Source organism: Pongo pygmaeus, chromosome 3 (genome assembly GCF_028885625.2).
Source record: "Pongo pygmaeus isolate AG05252 chromosome 3, NHGRI_mPonPyg2-v2.0_pri, whole genome shotgun sequence".
Lineage (NCBI taxonomy): Eukaryota > Metazoa > Chordata > Mammalia > Primates > Hominidae > Pongo > Pongo pygmaeus.
This window is the reverse complement of record NC_072376.2, coordinates 102336283-102353032: the sequence shown is the minus strand read 5'-3', so window position 1 is coordinate 102353032 and position 16750 is coordinate 102336283. Positions and strand designations below refer to the sequence as shown.

The 16750-nt window shown below is 33.3% G+C and overlaps 1 protein-coding gene across 4 annotated transcripts in view; it reads right to left on the bottom strand.

Annotated features, from left to right (window-relative positions):
• Positions 1-16400, bottom strand: part of MMRN1 (multimerin 1) — a 74020-nt gene extending 57620 nt beyond the window's left edge. Inside the window, exons 1-3 of one of the 4 annotated variants that reach the window (XM_063663907.1) lie at positions 16278-16384; positions 11085-11282; positions 125-977 (exon numbers count right to left, since the gene is read on the bottom strand). In XM_063663907.1, the coding sequence (XP_063519977.1) occupies positions 125-729 (605 nt within the window). In that variant the 5' untranslated portion in view covers positions 730-977; positions 11085-11282; positions 16278-16384. Of the gene's footprint in view, positions 1-124; positions 978-5472; positions 5641-9635; positions 9791-11084; positions 11283-16277 lie in introns of those variants that run through there. The other 3 variants (XM_063663909.1, XM_054486165.2, XM_063663908.1) reach the window with 3 other exon arrangements.
• Positions 16401-16750: the final 350 nt, after the last annotated feature.

The following is a 16750-nucleotide window of genomic DNA, read 5'->3' as shown; positions in this document are numbered from 1 at the left end:
TTATAAATATGATCCGATTTCATTTTGAATTTGAAATAATTTTCTGGGAGTGAGGTAAATTTCACTTGCAATCTTCTAGACCTGATAGACAGAGAAAGAGCAAAAAGAAAAGAAGATTTCTTACTTTCCTCTAGTTGTTTCGAAATTTGATTTTTGGTGGTCAGTTCTTTGGCTGGAACTGCTGTCACCCCGGCTGAGGTATGTTTCCCGTGGGGCTCGATTTCCCACTCCTCCAGTGCCTCCAGCGCCTCCAACTGCGTTTAGAGAAGTTGCTTGTTCTTTTGACTTTCTGGCAAAGCTCTGAAGAAATTTCAGTGTAGAATTGGAAAGGACCACTGATTCTGCTCCAGGATTGAACTTGATGCTAGCGTTGGTTGGGAGGGTAAGATTCTGTAACTTGACCACTCCTTCTGCTTTCTCTGTGGATGTGAAAGTTTGGTTTCTCAGGCCCTCAGCAGGTGCACTTGTTTCTGAGGGAGGCAGTGTTGATTTGAGAAGACTGTCTTCAGAAGTTCTTGCCTCTGGAGTTGTAGCTATCTCCGCTGACATGATGCGAGTGGTTGGCAGTATTTGCAAACTTTGTATTTTATTTGGAGGAACCGAAGCAGAGGGCATAATCTTCTGAGGGTTCCCATCCTCAGGTATAGCCCAAGAATGCTTACTGTTGTTAAGCCCAATGCCCCCACTCCATAAACTAGAAAGCAGGACAAATAATCTTGCTCCCTTCATCTCAGTAGTTTGAAGCAAGGTAGCTCATGTGAAATTTGGGGACAAAATCCGTATGGCCTTTTTGATAGCTGCTTCCACACTGAATCTGCTAAGACTGAGTTTTGCCAGTTTGAGATGTGTAGAGGAAACAGGTTTCTGTGTTTTGTAGTGTACTCAGGAAGTTCAGTTTCCTGTTTCTGTAGGGTTTTTGTGATCTGTGACCTCTAGTGGGATGGCTCTATGGAAGTGCTGAAGGATCTCTGACAAAGCTAAGGGTAAATGGGAAAACACAGGCAATTATTATCAGGAAAACCCATGAGAAAAATATGAAGTAACTTTCTTTTCCTGAGCACACCCTTGTTTCACGTTTCACTGATTTCAAAGAGAAATTTCAGGTTCACGATAGTGTAAAATTTTGTTGGTATAGACTGAATACAGGAGTTTTAACATTTTGTTCTACTACATAAAGACACTGAGAAAAGTTTTTATGATACTTCTTATCTGCTGTGCTCTATCCAGAGAGATGCATTTTGTTCAAGTGTATATCCACATGCATACACATAATCAAAAGCTTGTTTACAGTGTCTCTATCCTTTCATACGGTACATATACCCTAAATTATAAAACATCTATCTACATACATGTATATCTTTCTATTTTTATAAATATGCTTCAGCTGTATCATTACTTAATCTCAATGATTATAAGTAATAACAGAAAAGGAAAGCATAAGTAATTGAATTAGACAGGTATACCAGGAAGTCACTTTAAATTTTGCTCCTGGAACTTCTACCAGAGATACCCACTAATGGAATAAATAATCAGAATTTTACTTCCTTTATTTTCCAATCCTGATTGTCTGGTGGTTGGGGGTAACCAATATTTTACTAGTAAGGGATAGATAAAGAAAAAATGGAGTCACATAAAAATAAATTAAAATAGGATCGTATAGAATGCTTTTATACATTTACTGTAGGACAAAATTATGCCAGTTGTAGGTAGCAGAGAACTAGATTTATCTGAGTTTTCTACGTGTTTTTTTCTGGTAGAGATGTTTCATGAGATTTATCATTTAATTTCTCTAGCAAATCTCTGATCCTCAGATTTCAATTAACCTCTCATCTATAAAATTTCATATCAGCCTGTTTAAATAGATATATAAACTAAGTTATAATAGTTTGTTCATTCATTCACTCATTCATTTATTTATGTATTCACGAATTCAGTAGTTACATAACCCCTCATTCTGTGCAAAGCACTCTCTTATGTGCTAGGATTATACGGAAAGCAAAAATATTCTTTGCTGTCAATTTGCTAATTGTCTGTTATGTTATTTGAAAGCTAAATCCATGTGTAACCAATCTTTCTGTCAACTTCTGTGCCAGGCATTATGCTCTTGCTAAATATTCAGTCATTGGTTATTAAACTATTATTAGATTTTATTTTTTGTTTTTAGATTATTAAGTTCCATCTTTCAAAATTAGAGAATTGGAAATCTAATGCCTGCTTGGTTATGTTTTATTGTAGATATTTTCTCTAGTCCTTATTCCTGGACACAGTGCACCAGGATTTGAAATAAGGCCTAATTCTTCCTCGAGCTACTAACCACTTGGGCTTAATATTTTTTTCTTCCCTCAATCTTTGCCATTTATTTCCATAAGTGTATTGTTGACCTACTAGAGAGTATTTATTTAAACTAAGACAATCATCAGCAACCCCAATCGACTCTGATATGGAGTAAAAAGCATCCATTTCTCAGAAATACCACAGAACAATCCACAAAACTTGCCTTAGTAAAGGAGCAAAAAGGTCCAGCAGAGACAATCCAGGAAATGATTCGTTACTAAAAAGAGCAATGAAACTGCACAACTGTCACAATACAAACATGGTTTTCAGTAGAAAGAAAAAGGCTTTACAGTGTCTTTATCTGGAAAACACAGAAGAAACTAGCTTTGGCTTATAGAAGAGCAGTAATTTCATAAAATTTAGGAAAAATATTCCTATTTATATTCAATTTTACACCAATTTTCCTAGATTTAGTAAAGATAGATGAATGGACTGTTTTGAAGATTTACAAAACTGCCAGAATAATGACACTCACTGATTTTTTGTTTCCTTCTACAGTTTGAAAGACTATTCAAACCTGTTCTGGCAAGTGAACTTTAGTGGTAAAATGTCACCCATTGGGTCTATAACTGATAACAAATAGTTATCCAACGATAATAAAAACTGAACAAAGCTAAGCAATTCATTTAACCACTTCTAAGGTATTGACCAATAATGACTTTTGCTCACTCCTATCCTAGCTTACAAGTGACCCTGCAATCAAAAGGCTAGAGGTTCTGTATCTCACTATTGATCTACTAAGCCATCTTGCGCTTTAACTCCCCAGGGAATCTCAAGCTCATTTAGTGATTTTGGATGTATGGATCAGCCCTTAATTAGAGGTATAAAATACTCCAGAAACTGTCAGAGGCCTTGTCTCAAATTCTGCTTTCTGAGACTAATTAATACTCATCAAATAACAATTAAGAAAAATAATATTACTGAGATGACCGACTGAAGAGTATTCAGTTTACTCATTCTTCTAGATACTATTATACTAGATACTAGATACTAAAATACTATTGTTGGATTAAACTATATCATCAGTTTTGTATACCTGGACCCCGTCATTTTGCTATACCTCCCATTTCCCACTTGGTTGTTTATATTAAATTATGTTTTATCATCTTGCCATTTGCTCACCATGAATATTTTATAAGATAAAAATCATGGAATTTATTATATTATGAGCTATCAGGAGATTTTTATGTCATTTTTCATTGTATCATAAACATAGGATTCACTATATACTGCAACATGGGTTGTCTGTAGGTGATGAGATAATGGGTTTGGTTATTTTCCACCTTATAATGCATATGAATTAATTTTCTAACAACAAGAAAAAAAACAAAAAAAGATTATCAAGTTAAAAGAAAATATAAATGTGAGTTAAAAGAGAATTTTAGATTGAGAAGTTCACTGTAGATGGAGCTGTGTATTATTCAAAGCATTTTTATAGCTGCAAGACTTATTCTTTGTAAAATGTTGGGGGTATGGGCTAACCTCCACCAGATTAATAGGATTTTTCAGCAGCTGTTTTCTTCATTTTTCACATGAGAAATTCCTATTTTCTTAAAATAGTTTAAAACATCCAAAATATGATTTCATTATGACCTTCCTCCATAAGACGTATCTGTCAAAAATAATTGAAGAAAACAAATTTTAGAGCTTTTTCAATTTAATGGTGTTTGAAAAATATTGAAAACCCATCAAATTCGCATGTGGACAAAGGAGGTTATCAACATACAGCAAAAGGGCTGGAGAAGAAGAGAAACTGATTTCTGCATGATTTTGATGAGTCGATGTGCTAGGTAAGTTAAATTTGGCATATTATTTAATTCTTACAAACATGTTAGGTAAGTATTCTATTCTCATTATGCTCATGGGAAGTTAAACATAAAGAAGTTAAATAACTTCCTAGGGTAACACATTAGTAATTGTTAGAACAGATATTTATGCCCAATTCTGATTCAGTAGGTATTCAATACATATTTGTTGAATCAGTGAACGAATGGGTGAAGCTCGTATGTATAGTGATAACAAATGGGTTGAGGAGGGCTCTATTTCACATTCTTATAACCGCAGAAAAGAAAAAAAAAGTAGTCTAAATAAATATAATGAATTTGTTCCAGGAACACACCTTCCAAAGTCTTCCGAAATACCCTTTCAGTCAGATTGCCTCCTATAAGTTACTCCTAAAGAAAATTCAGAAAGCCCATTGTTTCTACATTATCTATTCTAAGAATAAATATGTGAAGGTTTATTTTGAAGCCCTCACAGCCACATTAGAATAATAAACCAAAGACTGGGAGTTGTAGAATAAGAGATAATGAAGCAGTAGTGATGCTGGAAAAATTTCAGATAAGCAAATAAGTTGAAAGTAAGAAAATTTAGGTTTGAGTGGGCTGGCAGGAAAGGGAAGATGGACAATTAATGAACTATATAATTCTTAATATTGAGTGAGAGAAACGTATTAGTTTATCAGGAAAAAAATAACATATTTGTCCTAATATTGAAGTTTTAACTTTTTTAAGATCATAAGGAACATACTGATAAAGATGACCAAATACCCCTCATGAGAAAATGAATGTATGAATAGTTCACAGAATCATGCCATTGCTGATTTTATATTTCCCATTTAAGTAGAACAGTACCCTTGAAGTGAAAGAGTACAAAACTCATTTCTTTTGATCATTTTAGAAATAACAATATTTTCATTTTCTTAATGGAAAGTTGTATCTGGTTATCAAGTGATTATCATTAGCGACTTCCGATTCTGGAAATATGGAATAGACATATTTCCCTATTCCTTCTGCTAAGTACATCTGAAAATCATAGACATTATATACAGAACAAATAGAATAAGACTCTGAAGAGTGGAGAAAAGAAGGCAGAATGGCTAGGTGACCCAAGGAACAATGAAGCACTGAGTTCCCAAGTTTTCTTTTGCCTCATTTCTGGGTACTGGGGAATTTGGCAAACTAGGAACGCCAGTGGGCACAAACAATAAAAGCCCCAATAAAAGCTCTCTTTAGGCCAAGGACTAGAGGATTGTCAGCCTGGAAAGAAGGGAAAGTTTTAGAAAAATAACCACTCTACTCCCACCATACAGCACAGGGGGGGAAAAAAAAAAGCAAAATAAAAAACAAAAGTACCCACCCTTGCCAGCAAAGCCTGAAGGGAGAATTAAACTTCCACCTCACGAGGTTGTAACAAGGTGTCCCAACTCTCATTCTCCTGTTGGGGTAGTGTCAGAGAAGGCCAACAGAGGAGCCAGAAATTTCATCAAGAAGCCTCGCCTGAGTACACTGCCATAGTCTCCAAAAGCTGAGTGAAAGGAAAAGAAAGAAAATCAATAGCTTCGAGGCATGGCAGGTCTTCACTGAGTACACTTTGGAGGAAAGGTCCTCCAAAGGCTAGAGATAAGGCAAGAGGTTGGAAAGACATCTTCCAAGGTGTAGAAATCCAGGGGTAGGTCTGGAAAGAAATGAGAATGTACTAGAGATTTTTTTAAAAATGATTTTTCATTGTAAAGTAGAAGAAGATTTTTCATTGTAAAGTAGTATTTTAATCACCCTTTCTTCACCCCTTGGTGAGGAAGGAATTCCCACCCTAAGGTTATAGGAATGGGTGAACACATGATGTCTAGTGTTGAATTGATGAGATTGGCAGCAGTTTATACATAAACTAAAGGCCCTGGGGAAGAGGACACAGCACATCACGCAGGGCCACACCAGGGCTGCACTCGGGAACACAGTGAACAATCAACAATGCTAGAAGGCAGACTTTGTAATATCAAGAGTATGAGGTGTCCCCTGGCTCCCACAGGCGGATGTGACTGGCTTGTTCGAATAATTCTGTGGGCTGGCAGGGAACTGAAACCTACTACTCAGGGATAAGCAGGAACTATGCCTGGTCCCCTTGATAAGGCAGTGGATATTGGGCTGGGGACCTTATCCACAAGAGCAGAGTGGGGAAGGAAACTTTTGGGTTAAGGCCATCAACGCCCTCTGGTTTCAGATGTCAAGACAGCACATAATTCTGTGTCTTAATTTTAGGCTTTGTATCACACACAGTTCAGAGAGCTTTTTCTCTGTATTGTCAAGGATAAAGAGCTCTCCAGAGCTTTGCCTGTGCTCAGATCTCAAACTTAGTTAAAAGGAAAATCCTTATCACACCCTCAAAGTATTTTAAGAGCATGGTGAGTTAAAACTTAATGCTACAACAATTTTGGTTTATATTAGACCTAGCTCAATTACAAATTGGGATAACTCAACTCCTACACTAAACGGCTAACAGGATAAAAATGTCCTTCTCTGAGGTAAATATTATTTACTATAGCCTTTATTATTCTTTTAAGCATAATGCCTCATACAATAAAAATTGTAAGACAAATGAAAAAATAAGAAAATGTAATTCATGGTCAAGAGAGAAACCCTAAAAAATCAAGAAAACACCAAGATACTGGAAGTATAAGAGAGAGAATTTCAAATAACTATGACAGAATGTGGTATAGAAGGTGAGCAACATGTCTGAATAGAAAGGGAATTTCAGCAGAGATAAAAATTATTTTTTAAAAAGTTGAATAAAAATGCCAGAATAAGACATATCAAAAGTGAAGAAGTCATTTGATAAGCTTAATAGCACACTGGAAATATCAAAGAAAATAAGCAGTTAACGTGAAGATAGGACAGAAGAGATTATCAAAACTGAAACACAAAAAAGATGAATATGTGAACGAAATACACAGTGTCTGAGATCTGTGGAACAATTTCATATGGTTTAGCACACCTATAAATGGAGGGAATAAAGAAGAAAAGAGAGAGTAAATAGGACAAAAGAAAAATTTTTAAAGATTTATAGGTAAGAATTTTCCAAAATTGATGAGACACAATTGATGAATTATCAGGAAAAGAAAACACGCCATATCACATAAAGGGGAACATAATCATAGCTGACTTTTCATTAAGTCAAATAGATGAGAGAGAGAGCAACAGAATTACATCTTTAAAGTGCTCAAAGGAAAAAAATAACTTGCTAGGAGAAAAAAAAATTTTTTAAAGATTTATGGGTAAGAATTTTCAAAATTGATGAGACACAATTGATGAGTTGTCAGTAAAAAAAAAAACACACCATATCACATAAAGGGGAACATAATTACAGCTGACTTTTCATTAAGTCAAATAGATGAGAGAGAGCGATAGAATTACGTCTTTAAAGTGCTCAAAGGAAAAAAATAACTTGCTAACTTATAATTCTATATCTTGTAAAAATATCCTTCAAAAGTAAAGGGAAAATAAAGACATATTTAATAGGTAAAACCTGAAAGAATTTGATTTCAGAAGACCCACCCTATAAGATATACTAAAGAAGCCCTTCGAGCTAAAGAGAAACTATAGAAAAATGAGCTAGATTGGCAAGAATGAATGGAGAGCATCAGAAAAGTTAAATATATAGGTAAACAAATTTGATATTATCTTTATTATCAATTTAAAAAGGTATCTTTATTATAGATTCAAAAAAGATGAATATGTGAACAAAATGAACAGTGTCTGAGATCTGTAGAACAATTTCATGTGGTTCAACATACCTATAATTGGAGGAAATAAAGAAGAAAAGAGAGAGCATTATAATTTCATATGTAGTGTGAAATGATAAGGAATTAAAATTTTTTTTTAAATTTGACTGTTGAGATAAAAATCACAGCAATAATGTATGGTGAGATTGATAATATTTGTAGTTAAAATTCAAGACAGAGGAACACAAAGAGCCTGCAGGTGTATAAATGGAATTGCACAGTTATAAGGAGATTCTGATGTTATATGTGAGAAGTAAAATGTTATTTGAAAATATACTAGAATAAATTAAAATGCATATTTTAATTGTTAGAACAAAAATGTAGTTTAAAAATCAATGTAGGATTACAATGGAATATTTAGAAAGTACTCACTTCGTATAACAAGGGCAAGAAAGGATGAAAGGAGACTCAGTTAATCAAGAATACATAATACTGAATATAAATGCACCTAGTAGTGTTTCAAAATATGTGAAGCCAAAATCACTGTAAATGTGTGGATTTATTTCTGGGTTCTCTATTCTGTTCCATCAGTCTATGGGTCTGTTTTCATCCCAGCACCATCCTATTTTGGTTACTACAGCTCTGTAGTATAATTTGAAGTCAGGTAATATGATTCCTCCAACTTTGTTCTTTTTGCTTAGAATTGCTTTGGCTATTCTGTATTTTTGGTGGTTTCATTTAAATTTTAGGATGTTTTTTCTATTTCTGGAAGAATGTCATTGGTATTTTGATAGGGATTGCATTAAATCTGCAGATTGCTTTGGGTAGTGTGGACATTTTAACAATATTAATCCTTCGAATCCATGAGCATGAGATATCTTCCCATTTTTGTGTCGTCTTCAATTGCTTTCATCAATAATTATTAACAAAGGCTCCAAAAACATACACAAAACATACACAAAAACATTAATTTGTGGGAGCTAAAACATTTGCTCTCATGGAGGTAGAGAGTAGAATTTTGGTTATCACAGGCTGGGAAGAATAGTGATGAGCGGGGGATAAAGAAAGGTTGGTTATTGGATCAAAATACAGTTAGATGGCAGAAATAAGATATAGGGTTCAGTAGCACAATAGGGTGACTATAGTTCACAATAGTTTATTGTATATTTCAAAATAACTACAGAAGTGGATATGAAATGTTCATAACACAAAGAAATGATAAACGTTTCAGGTGATAGATATCCTAATTACCTTGATTTGATAATTAAACATTGTATGCTTGTATCAAAATATCACATGTACCCCATAAATATGTACAACCATTATGTAGCCATAAAAATAAAAAAATAAAAATCATGAAGCCAAAATGGACAGAATTAAAGGGAGAAATGGATAAATCCATTATCATAGTCAGAGATATTAACATCCTTCCTTTAGTAGACAAATATTCACATAATCAGCAATGATATAGAAGATTTGAACAAAATTATTAACCAATTGGACCTAATTGATATTCATAGAACATCCAACAACTACAGAACACATACTTTTTAAATGTACATGGAACCATCATTCATATAGAATATGCTTTGGGTCATGAACTATTTCTCAGTAAGTTTCAAAGCATAAAAAATCATAAACAGAATATTCTATAAACACAAAAGTGTTAAGTTACAAATAAATAAAAGCGTTAAAAATCCCTAAATATTTTAAATGAAACAATATACTTCTAAATAATCCTCAGTCAAAGCAGCATAACAGGGATGTCTTAAATATGTGAAACTGAATGATAATCAAAACATACCAAATTTTGTGCAATTTTGTCACTTGAAATGCCTATATTACAATAGAAGAAAGGGGCCAGGCACAGTGGCTCACTTCTGTAATCTTAGCACTTTGGGAGACTGAGGCAGGCGGATTGTCTGAGCTCAGGAGTTTGAGACCAGCATGGGAAATGTGGCAAAACCCCGTCTCTACTAAAATACAAAAAAAAAAAAAATTAGCCAGGCATGGTTGCTAATAAAAAATAAAAAATAAAAAAAAAGACTAAGAAAGGGATGAAATTATTGAGGTATGCTTCCATTTTAAGTAATAGATAAAAAAGATCAAAATTATCCCAAAGTTAGTAGAAGGAAGAAATAGTGGAAATAATAGCAGAAATTAATGAAACAGAAAATGGGCAAAGGAGAGAAAAATAATTTTTGGAATTGATTTTTTGTAAAAATTAATATGATTAATTGACCTTTAGCAAGACTAATCAAGAAAAACAAGTGAGAAGAGATTGTAAACGTTAGAAAATAAAAGTAGAGACATTATGAAGAGCCTAATACACATTGCAAGAATAGTAATGACCCATTATGAACAATTTATGCCAATATATCTGGCAACTTAAATGAAATGAAAATATTCCTTTAAAAACTAAAACTTGTAGAAAGAGACATTTAGAAAACTAAAAATCTCCATTTGTAATAAAAACGTTCCCACAAGTAAAGCTCCAGGTCCAAATGGCTTCGCTAGTAAATTCTAGTAAACATTTGAAGAAGAAACAATACAAATCTTCATGAATTCTTTTCAAAAACAGAAAAGGAGATACCACATCCTAACCTCATTTATAAGGCCGTAAAAACCTAATACCAAATATTACAAAAATATTTCAAGAAAAACAAAACTTCAGACCAATATCTTTCATTGACATAAAAGGAAAAGTATTAAAAAAAGATAGCATTATGTAAAAAGCTAATATATCATGATCCCACAAAGGTAATTCAAAGAAGTTAAGATTGATTTACATTCAGAAGTCAGGCAATGTTATTCACCATATTAGAATGACTGAAAGAAAGAAAGAAAGGAGAGACAGAGACAGAAAAGAGAAAGAGAGAAAAGAAAAAAAGAAGGAAAGAAGGAAGGAAGGAAAAAAGGAAGGAAGGAAGGGAAGGAAATGTATGTGTATATATCTAAATAGATACAGTAAAAACATTTGACAAAACTAAACACTAGTTTATATTGAAATCTATCTGCATACTAGTTATAGAAGGCATCTACAAAGAGTCTATAGCTAACATCTTTATTAATTATGAAACTTTGAATGCTTTTTCCCTAACATAAAAAGAAAAAACAAAAATATTTGCTCTCACAACTTATGTTCACTATTGCATTGAAAATCCTAGCTGATGCAATAAGGAATAAAAGAAATTAGAAGCAGGATGACTGGAAAGGAAAATGTAAAGTGCTGTATTATATATAAATGACTTGCCTGTGTACATAAAAATTCTACGTAATTCTCAAAGGTTTTAAAGCAGGGTGTGGTGGCACACTCCTGTAGTCCCAGCTACTTGGGAGGCTGAGGCTGGAGGATCACTTGAGCCCAGGAGCTCTAGGCTGCACTGTGCTCTGATTGCACCTGTGAATAGCCAAGGCACACCAGCTTTGGCAACATATCAAGACCCTGTCTCTATAAAAAGGAAAGAAAAGAAAAAGAAAAATAATTCACAATTAGTGAATTTAGGCAAGTTCACATGGTAAAAGATTAATATTCATGGATTAATTGTAGTTCATATGCTAGCCACAAGCAATGGGAATAGCAATTCATTAAAGTTCCATTTATAATGGCATCAAAAACCCATCAAAATCTTGGAATAAACAAAATTTTGCAAGATTTTTGCAATGTAAACAACAAGATATTGCCAAAAATTTTTTGAAACACCCGAATAAGTGAATATGCCAAGTTCAAGGACTGGAAAACTTTATATTTAAAAAAGTTCATCCTCCTCAAGTTTATTTATACCTTCAATACAATACTAATTAATCTTAGCAGATTTTTGTTGATTAAATTTCTAAGCAATGCTAAAATTAATAAGGAAATACATTGGATCTAAAAACTTAAACAATTTTCCAAAAAAAATTGGATAGTTACTACTACCTGATGTCAAGACGTAATCTACAATAAGCAAAATAGTACAATATTGGTGTAAAAATAGAAAAATAGAGCACTGGAACAAAATAGTCCAAAAATCAATCTATACCAAGTTTGGACAAAGGCACCAAGTCCATTCAATGGTAAAATATCTTGTTAAATAATGACACTGGAACAAATATGTGAATTTAAAAAAGTGAACCTTTACGTTGAATCCACTCCAAATCCAAAAATTAATATTAAAAAATAATTTTAAATATAAACATTAAAACCACACACCCTGTAGATGCATGTATAAGGAAATGTCTTCATGGTCTTGGTATAGAGAGAGATTTATTTGATAGATACAGAAAACATGAACCTTTTAAAAATAGTTGAAACACTGCATCTCCTCCAAATTTAAAACTTTAGCTCATCAAAGGACGTAGTTGAAAACAAATTGGCAAGCCACATCTTGGAGGAAAATAATAGAAATTTAGATATTTGAACAAATTTCTCCATCCAAAATATAGAATGAATTCATATAAATTAATAATGAAAAGACAAGCAATCCAATTAATAAATTGTCAAAAGTCCTGAACAGACACATCACAAAGGAAGATACACAACTGGCTAACAGACATGTCAAAAGATGTCCCAGCATATTTAGTGATCAGAGCAAAACAAAGCAATTAAAACTATACTGAGATGCCATTTCACACCCATTAAGAGGCCTAAAATTTAAAAAAGCCTTATAGCACCAAATGTTGGATGCGAGTGGAGTGAGGCAATCAGAACTCATACATTTCAGGTAGAATAAAATGGTACCACCACTTTGGAGAATTGTGCAGCAATTATAAAGTTGAAAATTCATGTCATCCATGATTCAAGAATTTGCCTGGATACTTACACAAGGAAAATAAAAAAATGTGTCCACAAAAAGACTTGTTCAGGAATATTCATAACAGCCCAAATATAAGAGAATATAAAGAGAAGAAGATATAAACAAGGAATGGAATATTACACTCATACAATGAAATAATATTCTGCAATGAAAAGGAATGAACACTGATACATGCAATTACATGTATGAATGTCAAAAATCAATATGATTACTGAGAGATTTGAGATGAATAATAATACTTATGTTACAGTTATATTTATATGACGTTCAAGAGCAAGAAATACTAATTTACAATGATAGAAATCAGAAGGAAGTTTCTTCTGGGGAGGAAAGATTGATTGGATAGGGACATGGAAATTATTTCTGGGATGATGAAAATATTTTACATCTTGCTTTGGGTTGTAGATTCTGAGTAGATGCAATTGTCAAAACTCATGAAACAGAACACCTAACAGCTGTGCATTTTATTCTGTGTATATTACACATTAAGTTTTTAAAGTGAAAGAAAAGAATTTAATGAAAATGTAATAAAGAATGTTTGCCTCTTCTTATCATTGTATTCATCTTTCTTAAATCAAGTATGCAATCTTTTGCTTACTGAATACAACACATATATATTATTCTGGACAGCAGCAATTATCTACAGCACAGAGAGTCAATTTAAATTGAACTGATATTTATCAAAGATGTAATATGACTAGGACATTAAATGGAGGAAAAAATGCAGAAGAGCATTAAGAAAACTTCACTGTTAAAAGTGTTTGACTAAAATTTAAGTTTTCTAAAACTAGATCAGTAGTCTTTCTATACCTTACTCTGTCTTCATACATGTTCTCTTAAAATCACCTAAATGCACATAAATTTAAAACTGAGAAGATTTTTTCTAACTTTATTAAAGAAAGAAAAAATGTTAAGTATTGTTCTTAAGATTATATATATTTATATATATACTGTTATACAAAATAATATTGATAAAAATGTTTCAATATTAGGAACATGGATTTATAGAGACAGCAACAATAAAAACTCATAGGAAGTAGTCAAATAGCCATCCAAATTCTCTTTTTTACGTGACAAAACCCACTTAAGGTAGTAAAATTAAGAGACAACAATATCCCGCACTCCATATCATAGTAATTAAATTAAAGATGTATGGTCATTCTGGTGAATGTGATTGTGATACATCAACATCACCAAAATACTAACGTAATCTTTCTGAGAGGGTTATTTAGCTTAAATTTAGAGAGATCCCCACTGCTGACAAACTTTCATTAGTAATAAATTTAAGGTATAACTAGATATTGGAAACAAGTGTTATAATCAAAGTGAAAATACAAAATAGCCCAGAAAGCACTTTACATTCATCTGAAATATTTTCAATAATAGTTAATGCATAAGTTATTATACTAGACTCATTACTGTTTAGCTCTCAAAGGCTAAACTATAAGTTTAAAGATAGTGCAACCAAAGTGGATTCAGTACACAACTTGCAACAATATATTAATGAATTGAAGCAGGTGTACAGCACTTAATTGGGCAAAAATATGAATCAATACTACATGAATCAGTACCAGAGTTGTAGTAACAGTACTGACTAGAAAAGACTTCTTCCATTCACCATGGGCACCTTTGACAAACACAAAACAGCTTTAATGAATATTAAATAATATACTTTAATTAATATCAATAATATTCTATCAGTCTTTCATTTACAAGAAAATGAAAAGGCATATAATTCTTTTTTACACACATTAGAATTCATACAAAATGAGAACACCTGCTTTTGCAGTTAGAAGAAATCATTTTTAACAAAACAAGTACATACAACATTCATTCTCAACTTGTGGAGATTTTGTATGTCATGACTAGAAAACGGCCACATTCTGTTGGAGTCCTTTAACACCTCAAAATAAGCAGGTCCTAAATTTAAGAAATGTGTTACAAATGTATTTGCCTAAAATTTACAAATGTAGTTTGAGTTTTGAAGTATGTATGTGCCAGATTGGAATTTAAACTTAACTAGATGCTAGCATATGCCCCAATACAATTAAGAAGTTGCCTCCACCGGCAGTTAATTTGTTGCTTAGCTTACTGTATGCAAACTGTTATCATTGGTTAAATTAAAGAAATTAGTCACTGAAAAAGTTCCAGTGAATACAGGCGAAGCAATTCTGCAGATTTGCATTAAAGGAGACAACAAATGCCTTACCCTTAATTTATCAGTCCTTCTGCTCCCAAATCCCAATAGTTATTACATTTATCGACTTTATGAAAGCACATAGTTTTTCTCATATTTTTATGGACTTCTTCCCTCCCAACCCGTTAACATTTCTTTTAGAATTACATGCAGTGCAGTGTAGAAAGAAATATCAGGATCGAGCCTAAGACTGTTTTTTAACATCCCTGCTGTCAGGTACTGCTGGTGTGGTCTTAGACACATCCCTTGATCTTGCCAAGCCTCAGTTCTCTCCTCTGTATTCTTCTTCCCATGATTACATGGGTCACTGCCTAGGATTGTTCCATACAATGTAAAGCGATATATTGGTAAAAAGGAGAGATGTTATATAAGAAACCAAAGCCATAATTTATCAATTCTTAAATGTCCATTATGTTTTCTCTCCTCTCATCATGAGAAGGGACTGGACTCACCTATCCTCGAATTTCTTTGATCTTCAAGGCAAAGTTATTCTTACTCTAAGCACCACAGAGCCTTCCATGTGACTCACCTTTTCTGTAAATTCTTGTTGGACAGCTTACAGATTTTCTGAATTTTCTGATGCCAATAGAAGGGCAGATTAATGCTGATTTCCTTCTTTAGGTAATTACAGCAGGTAATCGTTAACTCTTTGTGCACTGATTTTGTGCTAAGCACTCTATTAAGTGGCGTATAAGCTATAATATCTTTTTAAATTTCTCTAAAACTCTTGTGACATAGTGACTCAGAATCCCCATTTTAACAAGCAGTCAAGTAACTGCCCGAGATACGGCAGCTGAGAGGGGACGGAACTGCCATTTAAACCCAGATCCTTTTGCTTTAGGGCTTAAACTCAACCTTCTCCCCCAACTTAACTGATTTCATGTTTTAATTTAGATTCTTAGAAATTGTGTTGACACAAAGAAGTCAGTTTCTGATACATTAGAAAACATGTAAACAGCTAAACCAGAGTTTGGCTTCAAAAGAAAAGCAGGCAGTTATATTTGTAAGTGCACCAATTGTCCTCCCCCAGGGTTTCTACACCCAGAGCAATCAGAATATCTGTAAAATTAAAACCAGCATCATACCATGTCCAAAAGATTAACAGTTCCACAGTACAAAGTTTGTTGATTTAGTAGTGGATTCAGTCTGTCAATCAAAATGCCATAAACAATAACATGATAACAGTTTTCAACATAAATGCTTTTCTTCAGGCTATTTTCACATGTCTTGTTGAATTCTGCCAGAATATTTTCTCTGCACACTCTTACTGCATTCTAAGTGCCCATTATAAAGGAAAATTAATGCTTTTTTTTTAAGACAATGTATGTCACACAAACAGCTAAACTATTAATACTTGAAATAGACCTGTAATCTTATTTGAGGAAACATTAACAAAGTTCTATCTTACAAAAATAAGCAAATGTTAATTTAAAAAATTATCGGTAGCTCTTACCTTAATATTCTTTCTCCCCTTGGTTATAACCAAATGCTAACATCAATAGAAGCAGAAACCTCTTGGCCTCTCTGTAGGCTGTCTCCAAATATTCACTTATTTTCAGAAGCAGAGAAAGACAAGTTTGAAGAGGGCGGGGAGAAAACCACCCTTACAATGGCCCTGACATTATTCTCTCAGTGAATGCCTAGCAACAGAAGTCCAGGGACCTAGAAACTAAGATGCCTGAGGGCACTGACCCCCAGTCTGCCTCATGTCCTTTCAGTGTAGCTAGGATCCTAGAGCTCTTACTAAAAAGTGTTATACGACCTGAAGGTTTAGCTGCCACCATGATTAAAGTGTTCAGAATAATGTTACGGCTAAGATCATTTTCTCAAAAATGTTGATGGTAGTATATCTTCTTAATTAACAATACTTCAGCCAGTACTGAAAATAGGCCTAATAGATAGATCTTATATATTAAGATTTAAATG